Source organism: Vulpes lagopus, chromosome 1, assembly GCF_018345385.1.
Source record: "Vulpes lagopus strain Blue_001 chromosome 1, ASM1834538v1, whole genome shotgun sequence".
In the NCBI taxonomy this organism is placed as follows: Eukaryota; Metazoa; Chordata; class Mammalia; order Carnivora; family Canidae; genus Vulpes; species Vulpes lagopus.
This window is the reverse complement of record NC_054824.1, coordinates 41,356,451-41,377,815: the sequence shown is the minus strand read 5'-3', so window position 1 is coordinate 41,377,815 and position 21,365 is coordinate 41,356,451. Positions and strand designations below refer to the sequence as shown.

Below are 21,365 nucleotides of genomic sequence, written 5' to 3'. Positions count from 1 at the left end.
TTATTTTGCTTTCAGTATGGGACATTAAGGATTTACCTATTATTATTTACTCATATCAATTAACTGCTTGAACTGTATCATTACACTTTTAAAGTTAACAGAGTTATTCCATCAATAATTGGCTATTACAGGACATTTTAGAATTAGAATTTTAAATAGGTCTTTAAATGATGAAAATTAACTTAGCAATAAGATGTCGAACATTTTTTTTCAAATGTCATACATCATATAAATATTAAATGTTAAAATGTATGGAAATTAGAAACATTTTTCAGAATTTATTTTTTTTATTTGAAAAGAGAGTTATGCTCAATAAGCTAAATAATAAAAAAAAATGGTCAGTGTTTATTAGTAAGCTATAATGCATTCCAAACAATTAAATATCAACAAAAATCACTTTCTGGTTTGTAAAATTTTTAATCCTAAACTAATTAGATTACTTTCAAATACCTCCCTCAAAAAATTTATTTGTTTATATACATATAGTACAATTAATTGCATTCATATGTTGGTTCATCATAATAAATGGGCTATAGTTCCATCTGTTTACATTGCATGGAGTACATTTTAGATGAAAATGTATTTAAACTGTGTTATGAACATTTTCAGAAAATTGCAAACTAACAGTTTTATCTATGTCTTTATAAAGTTTGATATATTCCAATCTGGATTATCTGTTTTACCATTAATAATGAAGTGTCAAGTACTTGATCAGCTTTTTGACATGACATTGACTGATTTTGGTGAAATTCTCTTGAATGAATATTTCCTTTAGTTTATATTTTCTTAGGATATTTATTCTGAACCTTAGATTTGAATCTACAACTTAAAAATGCAAATATTCTTAATGGATTGTGCTCTTGGTAATGGGTGAGTAGTAGAGTTTAACACATTAGCTGTAAGTAGGTCAAAGAATGCTTGTAAAAGGAAGGATGCTTACAATAAATTCTACATTAAGGACATATTTTTAGCTTTTTAAATATATATGTTGCAACCAGACCCTAAAACTGAAGAAAACTTGCTTATCTGGATTGCTTTTTGTGCAACTTCTTATTTAATAAAGGTGATATATTTTTACTATTTGCTTGAGCAGGTCCAAAAGTGCATTGCCAGGGTCAAGTAAATTTTCAAATTGTTAAATGTATTTTTCTCCTTGCACAGAGCAAAAGGTCCCAACCACTGACCAGAAATTGGGAAATATTTGACTCTAAAGAGAGGCATAGGGCATGGGCTGATGACTCAGCCTCCTTTGAGTGTCATCTCACAGGGGCATTTCTGCAAGATCAGAGATGTTCTTCCTTTTTGTAAAAGAGATGTCAGTCATTGGGTTACTGAAACTTCTTAAAAGTGGGGTCTCTGGGAGTGAAATGGTGAGCTATAGTTTTAAGTTCCCAATATTGTAGTAAAGTTAGTTGATGCATAAATATTATAAAAATTGGCCAAGAGACTTTATATAAATTCCCCTTTTATATTTGCCTATGACATAAACTAAGAGAATTCAGTTTTAAGCCAAAACCTTTTTTACAAATTCAAATCACAAGGAACATTATGTTTTCTTAGTGGGAAATTACTAATTTCTGTTTTCATTTACTAGTTCTTTTTCAAGCATTGTTTTGTATCTAAAATATGATACATGAGGGCAGCCCCAGTGGTGCAGCGGTTTAGCGCCGCCTGCAGCCTACAGCCTGGGGTTTGATCCTGGGGACCCTGAATCGAGTCCCACGTCAGGCTCCCTGCATGGAGCCTGCTTCTCCCTCTGCCTGTGCCTCTGCCCCCCACCCCATCTCTGTGGCTCTATGAATAAATAAATAAAATCTCTAAAAAAAAATAAAATAAAATATGATACATGATTTGAAGAGTAGATTAGACACTTATTAAATAGATCCATGAGGAGCATTAAAACCATTTCCGTATATTGTTAACAATAATTCAGAGAAGGCAATGAAAACTTAAATTCTGAAAACATTGATTGGCTGCTTGAATTGATGCACAATAAATATTTATTATTTTATTTTAAAGCACAAACAGTATAGGTAAATGTATACTACTTATTTTTAATTTAAATCACTACAATACAGAAAAAGACTGGAAAACTGCATTATTTTAAATAGTTTTTAAAATGTCATTTGATATGAAGCAATTATAAAGTTAGAAAGAGAGAGGCTGTTTTTCCCTTCAATATTTTCTGAGATTATACTCCCTGTAGGTGTGAAGGTAGGTAGTCTGATTGAATACATCTAAGTGTCACACAACCAAATCTTACAAAAATTAGGGTTTACTTATAAAACTTTTCTATTGGTCTTTCAAACCAGGAAATTTGTGTTACATATAAACAATGATAAACATTTGTTAACATAGTTGGAGAATGATGAAAAATACAATAGAGGTAAAACTGAATGATGAAAGACATTATTATTATGTATTTTATATTAGTCATGGGGGAAAACAAAGTAAAAGCTATAAGCCTTTATAATTAAGAATTACTTCTCAAAATGATAACCTGGCTTATTCAACCAATATGATCAGTACCCTGTATCTGAAAAGTAAGCTTCGATAGAGCAATAACAGGAGTGGAAATTGTTTTTAAAAGAGTAACATTTGGTAAAGTAATATTACTTTATCAAAATAACTTGATCATTTTGGTCAGTCCAGTAATTGAGATAGACTAGTTTAAATATAAGTGATCAGTGCTCCAAAAGCACAATTTATATTTATGGTAAGGAGAAATAAAACGAAGTGATAAGATACAGATATTCAATATAGGCATCTAAATTAAATACAAGAAGATGGCTTAAGACAATTTAATTGCACTTACTGGTGCTTTTTAACATCGTACTCATCAAAAGCTCTTACAAGCATGTTTTAAAAGTGGCCCTGTATTCCAGCAGAGAAAAGTGTCTCTATTAATAATGTATAGAATGTTACCTAAAACAGAAATACAAAAATTAAAGTATGTTTCTAATTTAATGATTTTAACATACTAGCAAAACATACTAGCATTTGATAATAATATTTTGTCTATAATTTAAAATCCACTTTTATCTATGATCTGCTTTGTTCCTCACACATACAGTTTAAGGTGGATGTATTACCCATTTTATTGAAAGCTTCAGAGAAATAAAGTGACTTTCTCAAGGTCACATAACTAGTTTTCAGGAGCTTCCTGTCAAACACAGGTCTTCTGACTTGGATTGCAGTGTTTTTTTCAGTCCCCTTTCATGGTTTGTGATAGGATAAAGAGCCCTAATAGCGCCTTAGATACTGAAGCCATCTCCATGCTGTTTAATGTGCTTTTCTGTTACAAGTTAAGGAACCAGAGAAGTTTGTGCTATCTTCAAAGACACACATATTAAAAATAGTATATTTTGTATCAAACTTCACTATTTTAATGTCAGCAAGTTTTAAAAAAAATATATATGTATGTATATATATATATATATATCTTTCTCATAAAGTATATGAGCTGTTTCTCACAGTCATCCAAAGTGGTTGACTAGAATAGTCTTTTCAGAATGAAGTGGCAGCATGGAAATCATAACTCTTTAGTGGAAATGTCACTGGAAACTATACCATTGGAGATATAATGAGGTCATTTTGATAGGTAGGCTGGTATTTGAGTGGCAAAATTTGATTCGTAATTTGAAAGCCAATATATATTTTACTCATTTATTTATTTATTTTGTTTCTGATCAACAAAATGAACCATAAATTTGAGTAAGTGAAGAAGGCCAATTCTGAGCACTAATTACCAATCTATTATGATCTACGCATCACTGCTTAGCCTGTTCAACATCATTATGGTATACATTCAGGAGCAACCCAGATTTTTAAATATTTGTACAGAAATATATTTTAAAATAGATATTGATCCTGATGCATTGCTCAGTTTGATTAAAACATTTTTACTGCCAGCATAACAATGCAAGGGTAAGAGGGCTGCTTTTGTGGAAAAATGTAACTAATATTATTCATAATCTTTATCATTTTACTTTTGGAATTCATATTGTTCAAGGTTTTCTTGCTGTTAATTAATAAGATACAGCCATAATATTTCTACGTTACTTACTCTCATCCACAACACAGGTTGAAATACCGAAAAAAAAGCTTTGCATTATATTTTTCTGAATTTTACACTTAAATTTTTCATTCCTAAATATATATTCATATATACATAGATGTGTGGATATATGTTTTAACCATTAACATATTATTGGGTTCTAGAATAATCATTTTTAATGTTTAGAGTATTCTCGAAACCAATAATCGAAAAAATTATGAGGCTTGCTTTTAAATATTATTCAGATGATCATCCAATAACATTTTTATGAAGTAGTTAAATATAAATTGGTGAAGGGAAAAAAAAGACTTAAATAATCAAGGGTAATCTATAGAGTACTTTCAGGACTAACACTGATCCAACGCTGAAAAAAAGTCCTATTTAATGAAATGCATCGTCCCAGTTACCACTGTCTGTGCCCTTATGATATATAGCTAGTCATAAATGCCTTTAATCTATGCCTCTGGGTACATAATGCAGACCAATTTAAGCACAAATCTTTACAATGGTGTTACCCAAATTATGGTTGGTGGACCGATGCTTATCTGCAAACTAGTTTTTAATGGGCCCCTGAGGAGATAAGAAGCTTATACCAGAATGTAAATTCAACTACTTTATCAAGCACATGTTTTATTTCAGCTGACTTTTTTGTTTGTTTGTTTGGAAAAAAGAAATTCTCAGTGCAGAATTTCAATTCAGCAAGTTGAGTTACATTCTGGTTCATCCTCCTTCTGTCCTGGAGTACCAGTCTAAGGACCAGCTGCGTTGAGTAGCACTGCAAGTAATTTCCAAGTCATTTACTAACCTTTCAAAAAAAAAAAAAGGATGGACAAATAGATTATCATATTCTTTTTTAAAAATTCTTTTCCAAAGGCAAATTCTAAACAGAACTTGTAAACTATAAATTGTTCCTTGGTTTATATAATCGGTGATACAAAATATTCAGAATTACTTCACCTGCAAACCTTTCTCACAACTAAATAATTTAAATTCTTCCTGCTGGCAGGTAAATGCCCCAATTTTGTATTTGGGGAAAAGCAACTGCAAGTTTTCAAATCAGTGTTAAAAATCTATCCTGAACATGTTATCAGAATAGAATCAGAAGCCCATTGTGATGGTCTTAGAAATTCTTGACTTTAAGTCTTTTTGGGACATGACTTACATAATAATAGAAACTAGACATAATTTTAGTGGGATGCTTACTCTAAGAAAATTAATGAATTCAGACATCCATTGGCTTTTTAGGGCCCTATTTTGAATAAATTAATAGAAATCATAGGAGAAATCTTCCTTCATTTTAATAAAACTCACTCCTCTACACTAGATCATGAGGAAAATTGTGAGCAGAAGGTTTTTAAACAAATTATCACAAAATAAATAGCTGTCATAGGATAGAAAAGTAAGAATTGCTCTAGGAATAAACTATAAATAAGAGTCAGTATTTAACACAATAAAAATTAGATATGCCCAAACTACCAGGGCTCCACCTCATCCAGCATTAGAAAAGAGGCTACCCAAAAAGGGTTAGGGGGAAATATATACATCAATATACCCCTGCTAAGGAAAGCCAGAGTAAGTTTAGCAATACATTTTACTTCCTCTCCCATCCAAAGGACAAAGCCTTAGATTGGCTCTAAGAGAATCCTTTCAGCAATCATTGTTTTTGAAAAATGCTAACTGGTCCCTTTGTAGTATTGGTAGCACAGTGTCTTTGTGAAGAGTAGTTTTGCTAACAAGGTTATAACAAACTTGGACCTTGCATCAGTGTAATATGTATCTCTCTTTACATGTATTTTCTCTGAAATGTTTCCTTGTACCTTTTGATGTAGTGTCACATTTTTACATTTAAATTATTCTTGCATGTCATAATGTCAGCTTGGTATGATGCTTAGTAGATGAATATTCAAAACAGTATTTCATGTTTATTTGTTGTCTTGCACACAGGTGAATCTGGTGTGGAAGAGTGGTCCCAGTGGAGCACATGCTCAGTTACTTGTGGTCAAGGGTCGCAGGTGCGAACCAGAACTTGTGTATCACCTTACGGGACACACTGCAGCGGCCCATTAAGAGAATCAAGGGTTTGCAATAACACTGCCCTCTGTCCAGGTAGTGTTAGCAGCAACTACAACTGTGGATGTTATTGAATTGTGTCATGCTACGCATTTGGAAAGATTTGTTATTTTCATATGAACTGGGTATAGACTTTGTAATTAGAGTGGATAAGTTTAATTCTTATTCAACTGTAAAATTTTGTTATATATGTAATTATTTCTGCTTTCAGAGCAGTCAGGAAACTACATAAGTGACTCCCTCTCCACTGTAACTATATGCTTGAAATTTCTGTATCTGTTTCTAATAATACTTGAGATTATAATAACTTTCCTTATTCCAGGTGGTAAAAACGTCCAGTTGAATGTTTGAGGCATTGTAGGCATACTGGAAATGTCATTGTTTTAGGCAGTGGTTGATACAATCTTTAAAGCAGTCAGCTATTTAGGAAAACATCACTTATTTGGCTCTATCAGAGAAAGTAATTCCCTTGACCCAAAGGACATTCTGTTAATTTATTTCATTCTAGTGACTGTCCTCATCTGAGCCATCCACTGCATTGTAAACCTTATAGCCATTATGGAGGGGCCGGGGGGGCGGGGATCCTCAATGTTAAATGGAGCACATCACAGTAACTTGTCCACACAGGGTAAGATTTTCCATGTTACATCAACATTTTGTTCTCATTTGAGGACTACGTGCATATTACAAGCATTCCTCCTTCTTAAATTACTGACTTTCATGTAAAAATAAGTACTAAAAGGAATTTGGGCTTTCTTTCAAGAATTCCAAAGCACATGATATTATGAATCCCCAGGTTTATATTTTTATTCAACTATTTGGTGAATGGGTGATGCAAATGTATTGACCATTGCAGCTGACACTGAATTTGCATTCACAGCCTTTCCAGTAGCCTCCAAAAGGTGTGGGCATAAAGAGAGGGACCAGCACTGCAGCAGCTTTTCATCTGTTAAATTGTGTGTAAAAGTTTCTGATGAGTTCCATTTCCAGAGATGGCTGATTTTGCAGTTGCTAAAAGCAAGAGTAGAGAGTGGGTGGCATGGGGGAAAGACAGGGATAATCCCAATTTCCTAGCAGAATGAGCAAGGGCAACCCATTACAAGACAGTCTGGAGGAGTTGTTTTTTAATGGGTACAGGGTTTTGATTTGCAAAATGAGTAAGTTCTGGAGACTGTTTTACAACAATGGGAATATATTTAACACTGCTGAATTGTACACTTAAAAATAGTCTAGATGATAAATTTTCTGTTATGTATTTTTTTGTCACAATAAAAGAAAAGACAATCTGGAAGAAACAAAAGAGAAAGGAAGTGGTGGGCAGAATGTGGAGGAGAGCTGATGCATGAGATGGGAAATCCCTTTATAATGGAATGAGGAGATTCAAAGCCGCAGATGAAGGAAGAAGTAAAAGCTAAACAGGGCAGGAAACTATGAGGAAGGCAAGACAGAATTACCAGGAAGCAGCAATAATTTCCACTGAAAGCAAGAAAAATCAATGAGAGTCAGTGGGAATTAAACTAGATGAGAAGGAACATCAAGTGAAAAAAAAAATCAGAGGGAAAAAGTGCTTATGGAGGTCATGGATGGGGAGAACAATGAAAAGACACAAAACCAAAGGTCAGAGAACAAACAGATTCTAGGTCTGTTTGGCAAGAGAAGGAAAATGACCTGGGGGCTTCCAGAATTATCAAATTTCTAAATTTGATACCTTAAAGGACCCCATGAGTAAATGCTTATGGATTTTCAGCTGGGTGTGGGTAGAGTACCTTTGTCTCATACTTAAAGCTGGCTCCTATTTACAGGACTTATGTTAAAGGTTGCAGGATCAAGCTTCCTATCCTGGGCAATGAGAAAAGTGTCAATAGAGAATTAAGCTGTGCTTGATATATACATTTATCTTGTCAGCATCCTTTTGAAAAGTCAAATTCCCTTCAACATACAAGGGGGTAGAGTCTAATGGCAAATGGGTCCCCAAGTGGAAATCTGAGAGTGTTAAAGTGTTCACAATTCTCCATACAGTGCTTACTTTCCAACCACTTGTCATGCACATTCATATGGTTGACATATGGAAACCTCCATCTTTCTGCCAGAGACTGCTGATTAATCCCTTCACTGGGCAAAGAGAGCATCTGTAGTGGGACCAGAGTGCTTTCCCTTTCACTCTGTGTCTGACGTTTAGAAAACTGAATTATATTCTGATTGTACAGTTTTTCCTAATTTCTTAACCTCCTACTATTTACTGAAGAAATACATACTAATCATTAGTTACCCTTCACCTGCATATACTATAGATTTTTCTTTCTAAATTTGGTTAAATAGTACTGACAATAAGAAAAATGTATCTTTTAATCATTGTGATAGTTCAGATGTTGAATTTAAGAGAATGGAAAGTTTCATTGATTTCTTTAATTTTCTAAAACTGAGCACTAATTTAGCAACTTCGTTATTTTAAAAATATAGAATAAGTATTTCACTATGGGAAATTGGGATATCTTTTAGATGGTTATTATATTTGTTATGAAATATGTTGTGTTCAATATTTTGTTCAGTTACTTGCCATGCTAGTAAATGTGCACTTTTTTTTATATAATATATCATGAAAACAAAAACCGAAAGTAAATTTAAAAACTTAAATAGTACCTAAACGATGGAAGTATCTTTCTAAAATAATACTTTAAATTCCCAAAAGAAAATTAGTTCAGGAATCAATAACCTAGTTGTTACACTGTGGATATTCAAGTGTTTGGCATTTAATTAATGAGAATGACACAAGGACAAAATGAATGTTAAAGCCACTTTCCATAAAATATGTTAATAATAGAATTTGAGCTTGTATTTATTTGCATTGCTAAAGCCTAATCCATAGTGTTATAAATTAGTCCCCTTTCACCCATATTATTCTAATTTCAAAGAAGAGTTTTCTTAATTAAATTGCAGTATAATGTGTTACTTCTAATATGGATCCTAAGGCACCCAGCCTTTTTGCACATTGTTGCTTTGACATTATAGGCTCTTCAAAAGTTCTTATTACTCAGCACAAAAATTTCTCTGGACGTTTCTAAATGTCACCTGTGGGGCAAAATTACTCCTGGTTGAGAACCACTGGTCTACTCAATATGTCTTCTAATCCTTTAGAAGTTTATTTGGGCTCAGGAATGGTTTCAATTTTTTTTTTTTTTTTGTAAATGTCACAGTATCCACATCTATATATTTCTTAAGGAAAAACTTTTCACTTAAAGGAATTATTTTATATGTATCAATGTAAATTATAAGTTAATTTGTATGCTTATTTCAAAATCTGGTAGTAATATAATTTATATATCGTATATTCCTCATTTCACCTCTAGGTAGCACAGAGTAGGGATGCGATAATATAGCTAGTGTCTAAGTAAAGAAGAAAACTATAAATATGGATTAATAAGTTTCTTGATTTTATTAAGCATATTATCCAAATGAATAGATTATTTATAGATTTTCATACTTTACTGAAAGGTAAAAGAATTTATATAATAATTTGCTCTAATATAAAAATATCTTTATTCCTTAACATAAATATTATGAATAGCATCTATAAAATAATGATATGCATTATAATTTCTGACTAATTCAATAGTATCTAAAATAAAAAATATATTAATTTTTTTTCCTTTTCAAAAAAATATTTTTTGATTTTTTAAAAATGTTGTGGAGGAGCCATGAAGTTTCACCATGGGACAATAAAGATTCTTAAACAGTAGGAAATAACATACTTTTCAAAGGATTCCAGCTTCATGATTTAACTAAACCATCAAGATTAATCAACATTTCTTTGAGGTTAATAGAAAAAAATCTTCCAATTTAGCACTTTTTTTTTTCAGGCTTTGTTCAAGGAATACAGGGCAGTGTTATTTGATTGAGGAGAAAATTAACAGGATCAACAATATGAATGCAATATGGTCTGTTAACATTTAAAACACTTCTATTATATAGATAATAGGGGTAGAAAGGATTATTTTTAAATTGAGAAATCTTGGTAATTAAAAGTAACAAACAATTAATTAAAGATATATGTTTTATATGACAAAATACATTCACATATAATATTTTAAAAATATTTTGCTATCGTTGATCATATATAACCTATATATAAATATATGTATATGTGCATTTTTTTCCTTAGAGTTAAATACAGATTCATTATTTATTCTTATGACAATGGATACAAAGTGCTCTGGTTTTCCAAACTTAAATGAGAAAAATGTAAATATATTTCTTTCACTCTCTTACTTTTTTCTATGTAATATTTAAAAAATATATTTTCCAGCAAATTTCTCAGAAACTTGAAGAATTTTTCACTACTACACAAATTTGGCTTTTTCAACATTGCAATATATTTTCATAACCAGTTGGGGCAACTCAATAGTATAAATTGAAGAATTAAGGTATTATGTATGTGTTTTTAAAGTAGTAACTTGGTTAGTATATATATGTGAAATATTCTAGATATACTATATTTACTCGCATAACTCCTCTGACACTTTATATTGATTCTGCTTACCCGCACCGATGTTGAGAGAAAGTGAATTTTTTTTCATCACTCATTATAAATTTCTACTTCCCCTCCTAATTCTAGTTGGTGTCATATCAAACTTATGTTTATGAACTCCTAAGAGCATACTAAGACCAGAGGCTCAACATCAAGACAGGAGCTTTTGAACCAAAGAGCACATTTTCCCCAGCTTCTTTTTATTTGTATTACCCACAGAGTGCTATTCCTTACTATCCTAAATATTAAAAATTGGGATGAAATTGGTGATTTGATCATGACAAAGAAGGGTCTAAACTTAGAACTCTAATGGACTTCTTGCAAAAGATGTTAATATGTATTCACAGTGACTATTATGGAGGAACACAAATTATGTTAATATTTCTTACTAATTTGAATTCATTGTAATGGCATAATTGAAGTATTGATGTATGTATACTTATGTTAGGAATAATCCTAATTAGATCATTTGCTTTCTCTAGAAATTTTCGTTTATTAGCAGGATTTCCAGTGTATCAAGTTATTGCAAAAAGGAAGAAATCTTCATATTTGCCAGTCAATTTAAAAGAGGGCAAAGACAAGAATCTTATGCGAGCAGATACAGTTTTTGAAATTTCCCTCTTATTCAAAGACAGTGACTTTAAATACTCACATTTTTTAAAATGGAAAAAATACATTTATTTTCTAAAATATGAAGCTAATAAGCTATTTAAAATATGTATCATTAACTTTCAGATTTTTTTTTTCATTTTTGACACCATCAGTCATGAATCCTGAAATTTTGTAGTTGTTGGAAGAATTAAGTTGGCCCTTTTATACTTATATGCAAATATAACTCTGGAAGATCATATCTGTTATAAGAAATTTAGTTTTCTATACTACATACTTATATACTTATAAACTATAAGTTTATATTACTTTTATTTAAAAATAATTCATGACCATGAAAGAGAGAGGTGCATTTACATTAAAAAAGAAAATATTTAAATTTATGACATAAATAACTGTTCAAGTACAGAAATAAAGTACATGCCATTTTGCATTATTTTAATGAATTTTCAAATTAACTTTTGCAGGGTTTTGGCATTAAGAATGTTAACTGAGCTTTTAGAATATCTTCATACTTATCTACTTGATGATTTTTTTTCTTTCATAATTAAGAAAAAAATCTTGGACTTTATCTCTCTGCTTTTGTTGTTGAAGCTTCTTTGCTTTATTACAGTACATGGAGTATGGGAGGAGTGGTCACCATGGAGTTTATGTTCATTTACATGTGGTCGAGGCCAAAGAACAAGAACAAGGTCGTGCACACCTCCTCAGTATGGAGGAAGGCCGTGTGAAGGACCTGAAACACATCATAAGCCTTGTAATATTGCTCTGTGCCCAGGTGAGCATATTCTGTATTTGGCACTTTGTATTTGTGTACTTTGTATGTAGCCCCTAGTGTACATAGAAAATATTACAACTTTTATTCCATCACATTGGAAAATGTGTCCTTTGGTTACTGTTTCTTGCCTGAAACTGAGTTCTTTCCTTGATTCTGTCATATGCAATGTCATATGCATAATTCCTTGACTGAGTACCAAAGCTCATCTTTCTTCAATTTCTATAAATATTTATATTAATTCTGTCCATTCAGATTTTATTTATACTCAGCTTTTCCCTCCTGGAAAACTTATAAGGAGTCCTATAGGCTTAAGACTGACTATTGCCGTGATACTATAACTGGAGAGATGGTTTTAAAGGCAGTCCTTCCCATGTCATTGTTTTGTAATCATTCAGTTAAGGAGTAGGGATTCATCACTGACCATGTGTGAAAATGATAGTATTTGTTAGGAAAGCAGACTTTATAGATTCACTGCTAGCTTACAAATGACATATAACTCCATGTGATTATGAAGACTGTATAGTCTGTTCATAGAGTATATTTGTCATCCTAAATTTTAGTTCCTTTAAAATGTTTCAATGCTCTTTTACCTGTACTTAATAATTTCACCCATTTTTCAGAGAGAAGTCCTTATAATGCTGTTATTTAGGTTGTTGAAACATTCAAACAAAAAACAAATGCCTAAAAAATGAAAAAGATTGTTCTGCAATTCAAGGGGCTTACAACTTATGAGAGAAAATACACACATAGAAATGATAGAATCTCCCAGGAACTAGCCAATGCATATTTTAGAAGAAGAGAGACATGAGTGGCAAATGGCAAAAGCTCTCATGGCAAAGACCAATATAAATAACCATTTATCTACTCCTTGGGAGACTTTTTCATTGGCCATTCTGCATGCAAGCAACATAGCTGAGATCCTGGGAATGTGCTCCAAACATATTATCCAGCTCACCTTCCATCCCATTTGTACTCTCAATTCCCCAAGGTAATATCCTGTAGTGAGGATATCCTGTAATGAGGCAGTGATACAGTTCCTCTGGAAATTTTAACTGTCTAAAACATCTTGAGACTGTGAAAGTCCCCCAAAATGTACATAAGCAACAGTCATCTCACAAGCTTGTTCCCTTTTACTTTAGAGAAAGACAACTAGGTTCCTATATCAGGAATATCCATTTAAATATGTAGTAGTTATATTTACTCCTAGAACTTAATGAGTTCTATAAATTATGAATATAACTTGTACAATTCAATATTAATGTAATTATGAATATTAGGGAGTCAAAATTATGATTCCTTATTTGCAAATCACTCCCAGAAAATCCGTTTATGAAATCAGTTATGTTCTGTTATTTCTCTCTATAAACATACAGACTAGTACATAGACATGCACACACACACACATAAATGCCCTGTCTTTTTTCCAAAGATTTGAGCAAGCTTATACAAATTTTAGAATTTTTTTTTACTGCTGAGCTGTGACACTTACAGAGAGTCAAATATAGTTCATTCTTATTTGTCCATGGAGTGTGAAAAAATACATAATATGGGGAATTAAAAGTGACAACTAACTATAGAATTTCTTTTAATATATTAGTTTTTATTACTTCTTTTACCTTGGTTAATCCCCATCAGTATAAAGATAAAAATGGCACTGATCAGCTAAAATGTTATCAACCATTTTTCTCATAGTCTACTTTTCATGAACTTTCGAAGAGTAAAGTGCTTGGAGGTCAAGAAATTGGAATGCTAAATTATTAGAATTCATATAAGAAAACTCATTTTTCTAATTTGACGTAATTTTTTAATCACTGAAATGTTAACCACATGTGTTTTAAAGCTAGTTTTGTTTATTAAAGTATTATACTGTCACTGAAATCACTTTAAGACCATTAGAATTTTGTCTTTATTTTGTGTAGGTCTTTAAATTTGGGAAATTATGTTTATATTATTTGTAGCTGGCCTAGCTCATATTCTCCCATGGATCTATATTGGGTACTTTATAAATTTATTATGTGTTGTTTCTATTATTTCCATTCTTGAATTTACTTATATCATAAAAAATGTAAAACTCTTACCATATTGTATCCCAATTTCTTTTCTATTTCAAAGGGAATTCAAATAGCTATGTTTTTTTAAAAAAATATTTTATATTTAACCAAACATATTGACATTATGCTTTTGAAATATGTAATATTTATTCAGTGTAAACATTTGGAATTCTTAAAACTAACTGTCTCATAGCTAAATTCAGGTGCCTTCACTGTATATAAAAGCATCATCATATGTCAGCAATATGTAAGGCACTACTGAGAAGACTATGGAGTCCCTGATCTCAAGAAATTTGTGATCTCTTCAAAGGATTCAGACATAAGCACATGAAAAGTTAAATGCAGCTCTGATAAACAAATATAAAGATTCCACTTCAGTGGAGAGAGGGGATAATTTGATAACTCAGAGATTTCAGCCTACATTTCTTGTAGACATTCCAACCTGAGATCCTGGAGACATCTTAAGGTATAAAACTGTGATAGGCAGTATATCATTAATAAATAAAACAGGCCAAGACCTATACACTTGATTCCCTTTGGCTAGGGAATTGCCAAAGAACCAGAGAACAGAGGAAACAATTGAAACAGAACAACTGAAACAACAAATTGGGTACCAACTCACCAACTCTGCAAGACCTGACCATGTGGCTTGTGGTAAAGGGCAATGATATTTTAGCGTGGGATCACGTCAGAATGGCATTCCAGCATCATGCTTTTAAGAAATACATATTATTACCATAATGAAGTGGATGCTATGTAGGGCCGATGTGTATTGTCCATATCAAACAATGAAATATGTTTTATTTATGCAAATTCTGACATCAACTTTAAGGTAGATGACATCCTGTTTTCATCAGCTACTTTCCTTAGTCAATGTCCAACTTTCTCCCACTTCTTTTGAGGTGAGGGAAACCTATCTGCCTGGGATCCAAATAAGTAGAGAGGAAAAAAAGGAAAGGGTTTCTATGGTATTTTCTAGTATGAATTATCAGTTATTAATGTGTACCATGTCCAAGAACAGATACCATTGTTGATGGAGGGAGGTGGGTGAGAGATAAAAGAGAACAACAAAAAGTATTTACTATGACTCATTCCTTGACTATAAACATAATGTTATCCCATGTTCCTCCCTTTCTTATCTGTACTAATAGTTAAATGTGATATTATGGAAGGGTATGTGTATGTATGTGTGTGTCCAATGGTCTTTGTGGTCTGTTTTTATCTCACAAAATGTATAATTTCTGGCAGTCCATATTTTCTCTTTTCTCTGAATTTTCATTTCAATCCCTAATCAAACATCAAATTCATAGTAATATAAATTAGTATATATGAGGAAATTTTCTTTCACTGCCTGTTTATCTCTCTGTGCAACTTTTTACTGGTAGCATCCAATACATTACTATTGAATGGATTTTCTTGTTGGACATATCCAAATTTTTAGTTATCATCCCCTCCAAAAATTACAGAACATTTTCTGGGTATGTATTTAATAAAACATTGATGTAATGTGGCAGAATTTGGACTTTCACAAGAGAACACTTACTTAAATTTAAGTGTCATCTTTTAATATCTGTGTTAATCCTCTGATTCTTAATCTCTTCATCTATAAAATGGGGACGATAGCATACCCATTTTACAGAACTTGTGAGATGCTGTAAGAATCTGAACAGCAAATCGTATATAAGTATCAGTATTATTATTGTGTCGGTACCCTATGGTCAAATACCATCTGGATGACACTTGTACTTAGGCAAGTTGGACTCACTACGCTTGGCATTGAGGGAAAATGAACATAGGGAATGGGGGAGCATCTCATTAAGATAGTGTTAGAAAGATTTATTAAGAGTTTGGTCTTGCTTGGGGTGATTTTAAGGAGGGTTTTAGGAAGTGGGACTTTGTTCTGGATTTAAGAATGTCTGAAAAAAAAAAAAAAGAATGTCTGGATGGGGGAAAAATCTGTTATTAGGTATCTTAATGAATTATCCGGGAGGAGGGAAAACTTGCTTTAATTCGTGAAGAAGTGGCAGTCACTCATATTAGCTGAGAGAAGATAATGTTTGGAACTCTGTGGGTTGAGCTGTGACCTTGTTTCATTTCATCTCACTTTATCAGGGTCTCAGAGTGACCTTGTCTGCTGTTAATGTTCTCTGTGATGGTTTTAGATCCAACAGGAGATAACACAGCCTCGCTATGAGCACCAAGCAAGCAGCTAACAACCTTGAGTCTAGCTGTAAGTGTCAGACCAGTTCCTGGATGTCACTTTGATAGTAATTCCTCCTCTAGGGTGATTTAATCATGTTACCTGCTTTTGTTTTAATGTTTTTGATTTTTATTAATATTATTAAATGGAGAAAGAAAAGTGTTAGAGATAATGGAATGCTTACATTTTCCTAGGGAGACCCTCTTAAAATTATATAGATGTGTATCCCCAAAATAAAATTGATATAGCCTTTTCCAAAATTAAATACTTTAGGGAAAATAAAATCTCAAAATCTTAGTTCAAGGCCTCAAGGTTTATAGTAATTTTCTTTGTAGTGTGTTACTTTTCTTCCCCCTCTAGTTGAAAGATGGAAGGAACCAGTGATTAAAATTTGGTCCTCTTTGTTTCAGTTTTGACAGTTCTTATTCTGATATAATTTGTCTAGTAAAGTACAAATAATATAGAATATAGGGATCAGTAATAATTGAATAACAGATTGAAGGCTGAAAGAAATGAAAAAATTATTGACAAATTAGTTTTCATTTATAGGCTGAAAGAAGTAGAAATGAATTTAATTGAATGATTCAGTGGCAAACACAGTGGTCTGGAATTCACAAGACATGGATTAATGTTCAGTCTCAGTCTTTAATTATAAATATTTACTTAAGCAACATATTCATCTTCTCTGTACCTCAATTTTCTCATTTGTAAAATGGAGCCAGAATTCATTACCCTGCTATATCAGAGGATTGTTACATGATTAAAAATAGGTGACTGATTCTTGAAAGGTATAAAACCACATAAAGTGGAGGATGTTTATCTTGATTTTCATGATAATATTACTTGAACAGTAAAAGATTTGGAGAAAATAGGTAAAATTAATTCAGGATATTATGATAGTTTTTGAGCTCTGTTTCTTATGGACAACCTTAATCATAGACTCAAAGAGATTTGTAGAAGAGGCTTTAAATTTTTCCCTTCTACCCTTCAAAGACTTCTATCTAGTTGAAGAACCAAAAACTCAAAGTTTTATTACAAGTGCACAGTGGTCCAATAGTGAAATTGAGGCCTAAAGAAATAACCCAGGCAGGCAGTTTTGATACCTTTAGACAGACAATAAATCTGTAAGGAATTAGCAGAACATAGAAAAGTTAATTTTAGGAGCTTCAATTAATAAGGAATTCTAAACAGAATTTGGGCCAAGGTAATGAATTAGAAAAAGTAACAAGAGTTATTTACATAGTCTTCTAGGCTCTAAAGTTCCTATCCCTGGTGATAAGGAGGTCTCTTTACCCCCTAGCACAAGGAGCATACCTTGCACATGGGAGATTTGCTTCTCACTTTCTGGATACAAAGGACAGGGGCATAGTATTATTTTTGCATTGGCTGTTTCTTAAGTAATCTTTATTTAAAATAATCAACAGATCAGAGTGGTGCATTTGTGAGTGGCCTGACTTTGGCCCATACAGATTACTTCTACATCTTTTATACACTAGGGAGAAGTACATATATAAGGGCTTATGCCAGTCTGTGGGGCTGAGCTGTGCCACACTGTTGAGTCCTGCATTTGAGAAATGTGTTCCTGTGAATCCAGAACCTTGAGAGAGATCCTGTCAGGTTGTATTTTTTCAGGTATATTCATAGTCTCTTACAAAACCTAAGAAGAATGAAAGAATAACCCAAAGATGGGCCTCAGGAACACAGCTGGACCCAAACCCCTTGTTATCCAAAATAAGAGGCTTCAGTCTCCTGTGGACCTAAAATTTGATTCTTCAGCAAGTAGGAGGGGGTGATGTCCCAACTGTCCCTCTGCGGGAACGCTTCCTGTGAGGACCATGAACAGGAAGATGCTAAATATTTGCCTGACCTTGGTTCAAAAGTCTCTGGTTGTCTCTGCATGAGAATGTTAGAATTTGAAACTAAAATACTGCCTCATTAACCTGTTCTTTAATTAATTTGCATTTTGTCTTCTTAACCTTCTGGTCTATTGTACTAATGGTCTAATGTCACTTTGTGTCATTTCAGATTTTTAGCATTGTTCTGGTGATCTTTCAGTGTTTAGTTTATATGATTTTTTAAAAATTGTATCTTTAATAATCCTGGCTTGCTTTCTTTTACTATTTGATATTTTTTTCTCTAGCAAATTTTGTCTTAACTTACTTTCCAACTATTTATTCTTCTTAGCCTTATCACAATGACTTGCTTCTATTTTAAATTCTAATTTTTTAAATGATATTTCATTTTGATTTTTCCCCTTTCGTGATTTATTTTAAAATCACAAATGCCCGTCTTGGCATATGCCCAAAGCCAAGAGGTTGACTTTTGACATTTCAGTGTTAATGCCATCATGAGATCTTTCCAGTTCCCTGAGTAACTCTCAACTCAGTAAAAATTTGAGCTTTCCAAATTTGCCACCACTAAATCAGATAGCCTCCATACCACAGGACAGAACTCTTCTCCTCAAACCCTCCACCCGCCACTTTATCAGTCAGCAATAATCAACCCAAAAGAGTTGCCAAAATGATAGTTTTATTATCCAGAATATTCATGGCTTTATCTTGTGGCTATTGTTCTCCATCCTATTCTGTATTGTCATCAGTTATTGCTAAAGATGTGAAAATTGACTGAAACACAGTATTTTCATTAAAACATATTTGAATTTAATTAGGCCTCTGTACATGGAAGACAGGTGAACACAATTGTAACTCTATATATGGCAGGAGAAAGTTCATATAACAAAGTAAACCCCAGGAATCTAGCAATTTAGCCTTTACAATTTTAATTATTCTGGATCCAGAAAATCTAGTAATGTGTCACATTGCTGAAGTGAAACTTTAACTGTCCCCAGGGTTACATTGTGGTATAAGGAAACACATTACGTGATGGTAAGACGGGCTGGTCTCTCAGCATTCTCCTGGCTTCAAAACACAGCCTTATTATTCTCTATTCTTAGTCACCTTTGTAGGATGGTTCATAAAGTAATAGACATTTGGAGTTTCTAAATTGAAAAATGACACTATAAAAAATCCAACTGGAAATTCTTATGATGGAAACAAAAAGAAATTGAAAAAGTTTAAGAAGGTGTTAACCTAGGTGCACATTATAGAAGAAATTATGTACTTTAACGCAATATTAACAAGCAGTGTTCCAGAAAAGGGGGTGAAAAAAGGAAAAGAAAAGAGGGATGATTGCATTTCAAATACATTTGGGAGGTATAGTTTCAAACGAAGTTAATTTAATGTAGGACTTCCAGCATTATGATCATGTCATCACAAATTCAATGTGTTCAAAATAGACATTTTGGTTTCAGGGCTATAAAATCCCTGACCTATTTGAATCCAATTCTAGCCCAGTTCAGTAAAAAGGTCCACCATTTACCTGTTTTAGTAAGCCAGAAACCTAAAAGTTAACCTTGATTCTCTGGTTTTCCATACCTCTCTACCAACCTATCAGCTCTATGTTTGGAAAATAACACAAATTCAACCACTTCTTTCTATGTCGATTGATGATACCGTAATCTAAGCCACTCTGACCTTTGTCTGGGCTACCATATAGTCCCCTAACAAGTCCTGGCCTTTTCTCTTTTTTGGAAGACTCAAAACTTTCTTGACCTGAGGACTGCTCTTGTGTGAAGATTTTCCAGATCTTCACACTTCTGGCTCCTGTTAGTGACTCGGGACTCGGCTCTCATGTGTTTTTTCCGGAGAGCCGTGGATGAGCATACCCTATCACATTGCTCTCTTTAATTACATTGTCTTTTTAACAGTTCTGGCAGAAACTCTCTTGTTCATTCATTTATTTACTTGTTTACCATCTGTCTCCACCACCCCCTCAGAGTATATGTTCCATGAGAACAGAGCTTGGCGAGTCTTTATCACCACAGTTGTCCCAGAGTCTAGTAGAGTCACAGTGTAGCTTCTTTGTCATTCTTTACCTACAAGTGCATTAGAAGAGGTTCGGAGTGTTTCCATTTTCCCAAATTATTGGTAATGCTTTTCTTACCAAATAACAAAAGGTTAATTATCTTCAATAGGAACACAGTTTTAGAAAGAAAGCTTTGAAGTATTTTCAAATTTTTTGATTTGCAATGATTCTGGGGTGTATCTCTTACATATGATGGAAATCTGTAGTATACAGGGATGGGTAGATGGTAGGGAGGAGGGTTGATTTTCTCTGTTGTCTCCATACTCAGCCAAGTGAAGAGCAAACCTGAATGCAAGGGCTGAAGGATTCCCAGCTAAGCATCCAATAAACAAACAAAAAAAGCAGTCTCTTTATTCCTCGTAGTACTTAGATAAGTGGTTATAAAAATTTATATTAAGCAGATCATGTGGTGAATAGTTTTTATTTTTAAATATCTCATCATTTATACCTGAAATATAATGCATATGTTCTTCTTGGAAATGCTTAATTTATAACAGTCCATCGATTCACTAGCCTTCTCTTGTTTGTCTGGCAAAATTGTATCAAATACTTTTAATAAAGTGAAATGCTAAAATTACATGAATGGGATGATTAAATTGACATTTTGTGATTTTTTAATCTCACAAAGGGTTTATTAAGTAGATCTAGATACCTATTAAACAATCTTCTTTCTTAATAGCTACTTTCAAAGCCTGAAATTAGGCTGACAGCACTTACACATATTCTGCTAAGCTTTTTGGTTTGTTTGGATGGGTGGATAGGTTTTCACAGCAGTATCATCTTATGTTGGAACTTTGGATTTATGATGAATTCTCTTTCACTATAATGAAACTAAGAACCATGGAATGACATGGGGAAAAGTAGACAGTCATATATGAGTGCATTTATAACACTTATATTCTAGTTTATGCATTCTAAATTGGGTAAATATTTTTGCCTGATTCCTTTGCATACTTGCATTTTGTGGCCTATGGGATTATGCCTTTGTGAATGCTGTCTCTGTTGTCTAAATTATCCAAATCTTACCATATTAATCTAACATAATTATCCCTAAGTAGTTATGATGTGTCATCTGAAAGGCTTCATGTACCATATTAAGATGTTACTGCTTTTAACCTTTTATTTACTTATTTGTCTGCATAATGTATTCT

The 21,365-nt window shown here is 32.8% G+C and overlaps 1 protein-coding gene across 4 annotated transcripts in view; it reads left to right on the top strand.

The window, feature by feature from the left end:
- ADGRB3 (adhesion G protein-coupled receptor B3) overlaps window positions 1-21,365 on the top strand; it is a 708,089-nt gene that overhangs the window by 276,973 nt on the left and 409,751 nt on the right. For all 4 annotated transcript variants that reach the window (XM_041773111.1, XM_041773116.1, XM_041773103.1 and 1 more), the window contains 2 exons: window positions 6,002-6,163; window positions 11,875-12,039. In XM_041773111.1, coding sequence (XP_041629045.1) covers window positions 6,002-6,163; window positions 11,875-12,039 — 327 coding nt within the window. The remainder of the gene's footprint in view (window positions 1-6,001; window positions 6,164-11,874; window positions 12,040-21,365) is intronic.